Consider the following 9,147-nt stretch of genomic DNA (forward strand, 5'->3'; position numbering starts at 1 on the left):
GACCACTCAGCAATTTCTATCTTGGAAGAGGCATTCTAAGACCCTAACAGTAAGCATCATGGCAAACATCTGCCATTATATGATAAAAGACACATGCATGCAAGCTTAGTCATATCCAACTGTTTTGGAGACCCCATGGACTGTAGCCCACCAGGCCCCTCTGTCCATGGAATTTTCCAGACAACAATACTGAAATGAGTTGCCATTTTCCTCTTCCAATGGATCTTCCTGATACAGGGATCAAACCCGCACCTCCTTTGTCTCCTGTATTGCAGGCAGATTCTTTTCCAACTGAGCCACTGTGGAAGCCCAATAAAAGACACATTTGCTTCCAACCACAGTGTGGGTTTCAAACAAGCTCTCCACCAAAGAGGCCAGAAGCTGCCTATCCTCACCTAAAGGTAACCCTGACTTTAGCTTTTTGGGGACTAAGCAACTTGTAAAGATTTCTAGTTCTTCGATAATTACAGTCGATATGGGCCTTTATCAAGACAACTTGAACTTACTTTCTTCTGCATCTGAAGAGGAAAGACTCAGCCTGAACAAATCTTTATGAAATATTTGAAGAATCAAAAAGTCCTAATCCACTAAGCATTTTCACCAACGACAGATGACTCTGCAAACCAAGGCGTTCTCTGTCACAAGATTACAGACATGCTACCTGCTGCACACGTGAGAGGCTCTGTTTTTCTTTACATGCACAATGTGTGCATTTGTGTGCGATACACATTTTAAGATAAACACTCTTTACCTGCTCCTGCTGTGCGGCCCCGGCTCCAATCGCTATGTACCGAACCTCCTTCATGTGAGGCTGTTACTCGATACAGGTATTCTTAAATGGAAATAAGAAGGAGGAAAGTTAACACAGGACTCATGGAGACTGGTGGTGGGCTGGCAGGGAGGGAAGAGGAGATGAGGAAGAGCCATGGAACACTGAGTTTAGAGCATCTCTGCATTACCTGTGAACGGCTGGAGATGGCTCTCATAAGCAGTCCGCTCTTCTCCCCGGTACACCAGGATGGAGTCATCTCCCCTGCACTTAGCAGCACTGTCAGTTGACAAGCATCCATCCAGATTGACTCTGACAGCACCACTGGACACGGATGCCAAGTTAATGACAGCACCCTGTGCAAACTTCACATCCTTCATGCAACCACCGAAACCTAGTGAACAGTAAGGAATGAGTATCACACAGAGGGCTTGAGTCCTTAATTAGCCATCATTTTTGTCCCCTGTAGTAGTACATTTTGATGAAGTTGGGGAGGTGGTTTAGATACAATTTTTAAACTTTCAAGTCTTCTTTGGGAGATCCTTTCTGCTCCTTTATGCCTGCTTTTTACCAGGCTAAGCTGTTGCAGGAAATATTCATATTTATGTTATTTTGAAATATATATATATATGCTGATCATTGTAATTCAACTGAATTAGATTCAGCTGAAAAGTACGTATTATATCTTTTTAGGAGCAGTTTTTTTGCATTCTTTTTATTCTTACCAAATAATGTGGAGTCCAGCGGTGCTATATAATGTGTAGGCAATTACACACTATGGTGAGAGCGTTTTCACATGTTCCTCAATCCTAGAAAATGAAGTTACCTGTATGCATAAGTCCATATCTAAGTGCCAAAAACTAATATGTAAATGAGCATGATTATTCAAGAAGCTCACTGAGGAAAAAAATACACTCTCAGGTGCCCCGTTGTTCAGTGGTAAAGAATCCACCTGCAATGCAGGAAACATGGGTAGATGTAGCTTTGGTCCAAGGGTTGGAAAGATCCCCTGGAGGAGAAAATGCCAACCCACTCCAGTACTGTTGCCTGGGAAATCGCATGGACAGAGGAGCCTGGCGGGCTACAGTCCACAGGGTCACAAAGAGTTGGACACAATTGAGCATGCGAGCATGAGGTTCTAATGCAGAACAGTTAGATAAGATCACCAACTCAATGGACATGAATTTCAGCCAACTCCTGGAGATAGTGAAGGACAAGGAAGCCTGATGGTCTGCAACCCATAGGGGTCGCAAAGAGTTAGATATGACTTACTGATTGAACAACAACAAGGAGAAAAATGTAGTTTCAAAACACACTAAAATCATGAGTTATTGCAGTGAATTCCATAACAACCATTTCATAGTCATAGAATGAAGACCCATTAAATCAGGACACTCGGGAGCTGTCACTGTGCTCCACCATTTTCACTGAGTTCCATAATCTTGACGGTGCAAAATGATTACCAGTTTCAGGTTCACGGTCTCAGGACCGGAACCAAATTGAACTTTGGCAATAGCAACACAAGAAGCATCCCGGAAAGTGTACTTTACTCAGTTGACTTTAGAAGAGCCATGCTGCCTTCAGTTCTGGGAAGTTTAATAGAGAAGGTGGAGGAAATGGGTTTGAAGTGTGCGCTGACTGCTCTCTTCTTACAGAACCATGGGGCATCACATCACCTGGGGAGCAGCTGTAGCTTTGAACGACTTGCTATTTTGTATAAACAGAGATCAATTCTTCAAGGTTTGACAGCACTCCGCTCACAAAACTGCACACAATTGTCAAAGAAGGGACAAACAGACTGAGTTTGAGATTGCTGGAACACATAGTCTCTTTCGTGAACAAAACACTGTCAAGTCTGAATGGCCCCAAACAGATAATTAGTTCTTTTCAAGATTACAGCCCACCAGCAAGAAATGGAAATAAAATACAATGCAATGCTGAACAGTAAAGTAAGTTAATTCTAACAATGACCATATTGTTCTCTTCAGCATTTATATGGTGTGTTATTCTGTCTTCTAACACATTAAGTTGCAGCCTATTTCCTTTTAAATGCCTTTGCTATTATTCACATTCCTTTAGGCCTGACTGATCAATACTGCTAGTCTATCTTCAACGCGCAGTAGATACTCAGTAAGTTGGGTAAATTGAGTTGAAAGCAATGAAGCTCAATATAAAAGCATCTCCTTGAAAATTCAGAAGCTAAGAATTCCAATTTCTTTACAAGTAGTAATTTTCTGATGGCACAGAGCTGGGTCACCTAACTTCTCTGGTCCTCCAGTTTCCCTGCCAATAAAAGGATGAACAATTCACAGACAGCCTCGGCAAACATTAATGCACCCTTATAAGGAATGTCCCTTTATTGTTCAAGGGGTACAGAATTTCAGTTTCACAGAATGAAAAGACTGCTAGAGATGGATGGTGTTGATGGTTGCTCAAAAACATGAATGTACTAAATGCCTGAACTGGACACTTAAAAGTGATTAAGATGGTAAATGGTATGTTAGGTGTTACTGTTGTTTAGTTGCTAAGTCGTGTCCGATTCTTTATGACCCAATGGACTGTAGCCCACCAGGCTCCTCTGCCCATGGAATTTTCCAGGAAAGAATACTGGGTTGCCATTTCCTTCTGCAGGAGATCTTCCCAACCCAGGGATCAAACCCACATCTCCTATATTAGTAGTGGATTCTTTGAGTCACCTGGCAAGCCCCAATTGTATGTTAGGTATTTGTTCTTGTTCAGTCACTCAGCTGTGTCCAACTCTTTGCAACCCCATGGACTGCAGGATGCCAGGCTTCTCTGTCTATCACCATCCTCTGGAGCTTGCTCAAACTAATGTCTATTGAGCTGGTGATGCCATCCAACCATCTCATCCTCTGTCCTCTTCTCCTCCTGCCTTCAATCTTTCCCAGCATAAGGGTCTTCTCTAATGAGTCAGTTCTTCACATCAGGTGGCCAAAGTATTGGAATTTCAGATTTAGCATCAGTCCCTTCAATGAATACTCAGGATTGATTTTCTTTAGGATTGACTGGTTTGACCTCCTTGCAGTCCAAGAGACTCTCAAGAGTCTTCTCCAACACCACAGTTCAAAAGCATCAATTCTTCGGCGTTCAGCCTTCTTTATGGTCTCATATCCATATATGACTACTGGAAAACCCAAAGCTTTAACTATACAGACTTTTGTCAGCAAAATAATGTTAGGTATGCTGCTAAGTCGCTTCAGTCGTGTCCGACTCTGTGCAACCCCACAGACGGCAGCCCACCAGGCTCCGCTGTCCCTGGAATTCTCCAGGCAAGAACACTGGAGTGGGTTGCCATTTTCTTCTCCAATGCATGAAAGTGAAAAGTGAAAGTGAAGTTGCTCAGTCGTGTCCGACTCTTCGCGACCCCATGGACTGCAGCCCACCAGGCTCCTCCGTCCCTGGGATTTTCCAGGCAAGAATGTTAGGTATATTTAACTACAATTAAAAATGTTAAAAAAAAAAAAACTTAAAGAAATATCTTAAACATTAATACACAAGACACAATTTTAAATTTGGAAAAGGCTACAGTCATAGACTTCCTTCACTCTGGAGATAAAAAGGTGCAGAGAGTTACAGAGTGATGCTTCTATATAGTAATTCTGCTTAGAAAGTGGGACTATGCCCTCAGGCCTTGGGGTTACAGCTACCTAGGCTATAGTGCAGGGTCCTTGCTGTGCTATCCTTAGGGCAGTCAGAGGGTTTTGTCAAAGTTTGCACCATTCTTCCAACTCTGCACTATCAGAAACCCTCCCGCTGGAAATAATCCCTAGGGATCTCTGAAATATGAATGGGATGCGAGGATAACAAGAGGGGAGATGGGCTGTCTATGGGAAGACTAGTGATGTCTCCTCGTCTTTTTTTCCCTGCCTTTATGAAAACTGAAAGTGACTCCCCACACCTATCCCCCTCCCAGGTCTCTGAATAACTGGAAGGTGGTCTGGAACTCTGGGTGGACAAACCTGAGAGACACAGTAGCCCTCTGGGGAAGGAGTCCAACCCTGGGGCGCTTGGGCCTGCACAATGGTGGGCTGTCAGCCCCGCTCTTAACCTCTCTGCTCAGAGCTGTGGACAGACCATAACCTGAGAGTCCACATGCCATGGCCCACTCACTCCCAACCCAAGTGCCCATGGTCTAAGGTGGTATATCTTCAGCACATTATGTTGCCCAGTGTCTCCAGAACATAGAGGAAAATTAATCGGCCTTTGATTTTAAGGAAGATTGTGACAATAATGGATTAAAAAAAAAATAGCTCTAGTAGGACCACAAAAATAGAGCCTTTGGAAAAGGTGTTAATGGAGAAGCATGTTGCTGTTATCATTTAGTTGCTAAGTCCTGTCTGACTCTTTGCAACCCCATGGACTGTAGCCCACCAGGCTATTTTGTCCATGGCACTTATCAGGCAAGAATATTGGAGTGGGTTGCCATTCCCCTCTCCAGGGGATCTTCCCGATTCAGGGATCAAACTTGGGTCTCCCGCATTGCAGGTGGATTCTTTACCACCAAACCAGCAGGAAAGCCCAGTGAAGAAACATAGAACCATTTTTATGATAGTGGACTGAAAAAAAATACAGTAAGTGAATAGGATTAGTTTCAGTTGCAATTGACTACAGAAATGCAGCACCTTTACATTGTGAATGTTCTCCTGATCACTGTGTAAAACATGCTGCTACTTAAATAAATCAGTACTATTTAAAGCATCTGAGTCAGAATCTTAGGAGACAAAGCCATTTAAATATCACTTAAACTGCATTTTAAAAAAACCTTTTCTGGGCAATTCCAGTGGATCTTGAATAATAATAATAGCTAATTTTATTGAGTTCTTACAAAGTTTTAGCTACTATACTTCAATATTTTATCAGTGGTTTGAGAACCACTGATATGGATGATACTGCAATGATAAAAATTTAGTATTATCCATAAATAAAATATCTTCCAGTATCACAGTCTTAGTCATAGAGTTAGTCCCCTTGGGTCTATGTTGATGCTTTAAAGTTTCATCATTATCATCTTAATAATTCCAATTTTAGCCAGCTTTCTAGGACATTCATAATAATGGGTTTTGGTGTACTTTGACAGTAAAATGCTCAGTATACAAAGGATTTTTCCTAGACGTAAATAGAATCGAGTAATTTTGTTCTCATAAAGAGTTTCCAAGCTCTTTCTAACCTCAGAAACCTGAAAACCCAAAGAAGCCCTTATATGAATGTAATATTTTTAGCTGCTGTTACATCTTAAGTGCCTTGAAAATGTCATTACTGTCTTATACCCCAGATATTCATTAACTCCCTACTAGTCCCCTTCTAAAAGTCTCCTTAGAGCTTGCCATATATTTTCTATTCAAAGACATTTAAATCTTTATGTACTTACCAAATAGGCAAAGACTGCTTCATGGAAATTTTAACCATTCAGGGTGCACAGGTTTTGAAATATGTTGAGAACATTTTCTACACAGAAGCATACAAGCACACAAGCTGGAAGTTTCTGTGCTTTTCCCACTTCATAGAGAAAGGGACTTCAACCGGTGCCCATGAAAAAGAACACTTGACTATAATAAGGAAAGTGGGCTTTAACACCAGGCAGCCCAAGATGGGCAGGCTTGCCATCTGCTTAGCAGCCACCGACCTTCAGCAAATTACTTTCCTCCCTGCCCTCTAGTTTCCTAATCTTTAAAATGGGGATACAAGTAATAATACCTGTCTCATGGGCTTGCTATGAAGAACTGACTCAATTATTCTAACATGAGGCTCTCAGAACCACATCTGTCACACAATATGAACTCACATACAATTAATCTTTTTTAATCAAGAATTTCTCCAATTATGTTCAAACTCCTTATATGAGTTAAAGGTTTCCTCTAGCTATACATCATACACTTGTACTTTTTCCTTTCATTGATGGTTATGAATATTAAATGACATACATATTTTTCACAGGTTATGTCAGAAATTAAAGCAACCTCACATTTTCATGCGCTTTGCTGCATGAGAGCTCCATGGAAATGCATGGAAACAAATAGCACTGATGTCAGAAAAAAAACCCAGGGTTTTTAAGGCCTTTTTTCCTGGCTGTGCACACTAACCTATTTTTTAATCTGTAAATACAGATAATGATGAGCATTTAAAAGAACCAGAACCACATGCATATCCAAGAAAAACATACAAGGAAACATACTATGAGTGAGTGAGTGAAATTACTCAGTTGTGTCCGACTCTTTGCGACCCCATGGACTACAGCCCACCAGGATCCTCCATCCATGGAATTTTCTAGGCAAGAGTACTGCAGTGGGTTGCCATTTCCTTCTCCAGGGGGTCTTCCCAACCTAGGGATCGAACCTGGGTCTCCCGCATTGCAGGCAGACGCTTTACTGTCTGAGCCACCAGGGAATCCCAAACATACTATATATATATATATGTGTGTGTGTGTGTGTGTGTGTGTGTGTGTATGTATATATACACATACACATATACATGTACACACAAATATACATGTATATATATTAAAATTATATCTGATAAAGATGTTTGAATAAATATATTGATTTATTATTTATGGAGCCTGTTAGGCTGCAGTCCATGGGGTCGCTAAGAGTCGGACATGACTGAGCGACTTCACTTTCACTTTTCACTTTCATGCATTGGAGAAGGAAATGGCAACCCACTCCAGTGTTCTTGCCTGGAGAATCCCAGGGATGGGGGAGCCTGGTGGGCTGCCGTCTATGGGGTTGCACAGAGTCGGACACAACTGAAGTGACTTAGCATAGCATAGCATAAATAGGTATGATTTAACATATAAATAGATGTAACAACATACTCTTAAGGGCAACATACAAAACTATTTGAAGAAGTATGTTGTGATTTTTTTTTTTTAGAGCACAAAATTCTTCCAGAAAATGATGTTGCTTTCAGATCAGTTCTACTGCTGTGTCTTGAAACACAGAACCACCAAGACCTGGTAGCACTAGGGCCGTACTTCCGATGAAGTTTACCTTGTTCCAGCTTCAGGTGTTTATAGGGGTCATGCAGCTCCTGTGGGATTCCTCCCACATAGACGGGGGAATTCACCATCAGCGCCTGGGCTCTGGACTCTGACACATGCTCCATCAGTTCATTCATGCTTGCTGATATGATAGAATCATTTTTTTTAATGATCACTTTATTCCACTTTCCATCACAGTAGGACAGCCCCGGCCAAAGATCCACTTGTGTAAAAGTAAGACTAGTATTTAACCGGAAGCTCAATATTCCACTCTTCAGCTCCATCTGTATTTCATATTAAAAAGAAAATAGGTGTATAAAAAGACTGCAGAATAGCAGTTTGGGAGAGAACAGAAGGTCAACTTCTTGAAGAAAAGCAAGAAATTTCCCTGAAAGTACTCTATAAAAATGTCCCACTTTATTCTAAGCAGAACTGGAGCAACATATAATGAAGCACTTTGCAAGCTTATAATTGACATGAAGGATGTTGTAATGAGTCAGACACATTTATACCCAGTAATGATGATATGATGTAATGCAATATTATATAGGCAAAACCTTTTTTTTCTTTTTGAGGCAACACAGGTAAAAGATTAAACACTAGCATAAGTGACTGAATGACTGAAGAGAACAGAGCGGTTTAAACTCTGACTCTATTTTTATTTGAATCTTTAGAAAATGAGAAAATACTACTTCATATATCAATTTAATTTAGGAGGAAAATATGACAAGACAATAAGAAAATTAAATGTCAAGCCTGATTAAGCTTATTTTAACTGGTTAGTGAACTCAATTTCAAATTTGTAAGATGTATTTTGATTCGGTATTTCAGGGTTTCTATTCTAAATCTCTAACATAATTGCTTCTATGTCTGTACCTTTAGATTAAGGTGCCATTTTCTAATATGAACATATTTCACCCACATTTCATGGTAAAGGAAATGCCTCCATATGTTTTTCTTCAAAGTGTTACTCAATAATTATTTTACCTACTATGGTCTTCTTTTTTTTTGGGGGGGGGGCTCCAAATATCACTGCACATGGTGATTGCAGCCATGAAATTGAAAGATGCTTACTCTTTGGAAGGAAAGTTATGACCAACATAGATAGCATATTCAAAAGCAGAGACATTACTTTGCCAACAACGGTGTGTCTAGTCAAGGCTATGGTTTTTCCTGTGGTCACGTATGGATGTGAGAGTTGGACTGTGAGGAAGGCTGAGTGCCAAAGAATTGATGCTTTTGGACTGTGGTGTTGGAAAAGATTCTTGAGAGTCCCTTGGACTGCAAAGAGATCCAACCAGTCCATTCTGAAGGAGATCAGCCCTGGGTGTTCATTGGAAGGACTGATGCTGAAGCTGAAACTCCAATACTTTGGCCACCT

At 40.9% G+C, this 9,147-nt stretch overlaps 1 protein-coding gene across 1 annotated transcript; it reads right to left on the bottom strand.

Moving 5' to 3' along the window:
* Nucleotides 1–665: 665 nt before the first annotated feature.
* Nucleotides 666–8,044, bottom strand: LOC133227581 (usherin-like). The gene is made up of 2 exons (XM_061382195.1): nucleotides 7,777–8,044; nucleotides 666–1,163 (listed from the first exon to the last, which is right to left on the bottom strand). The coding sequence occupies exons 1-2, from the start codon at nucleotides 7,901–7,903 to the stop codon at nucleotides 940–942; spliced, it is 351 nt and encodes a 116-aa protein (XP_061238179.1). The 5' UTR covers nucleotides 7,904–8,044; the 3' UTR covers nucleotides 666–939.
* Between the last annotated feature and the right edge of the window lie 1,103 nt (nucleotides 8,045–9,147).

Source organism: Bos javanicus, chromosome 16 (genome assembly GCF_032452875.1).
Source record: "Bos javanicus breed banteng chromosome 16, ARS-OSU_banteng_1.0, whole genome shotgun sequence".
Classification (NCBI taxonomy): Eukaryota; Metazoa; Chordata; class Mammalia; order Artiodactyla; family Bovidae; genus Bos; species Bos javanicus.

What these genes read in the sequence shown, in the direction of transcription:
- LOC133227581 (XM_061382195.1), bottom strand. Translation starts at nt 7,903, where the DNA reads ATGAATGAACTGATGGAGCATGTGTCAGAGTCCAGAGCCCAGGCGCTG. An exon ending in ACACCTGAAGCTGGAACAAG is followed by an intron (nt 1,164 to 7,776) that starts GTAAACTTCATC and finishes ACTGTTCACTAG; the next exon opens with GTTTCGGTGGTTGCATGAAG.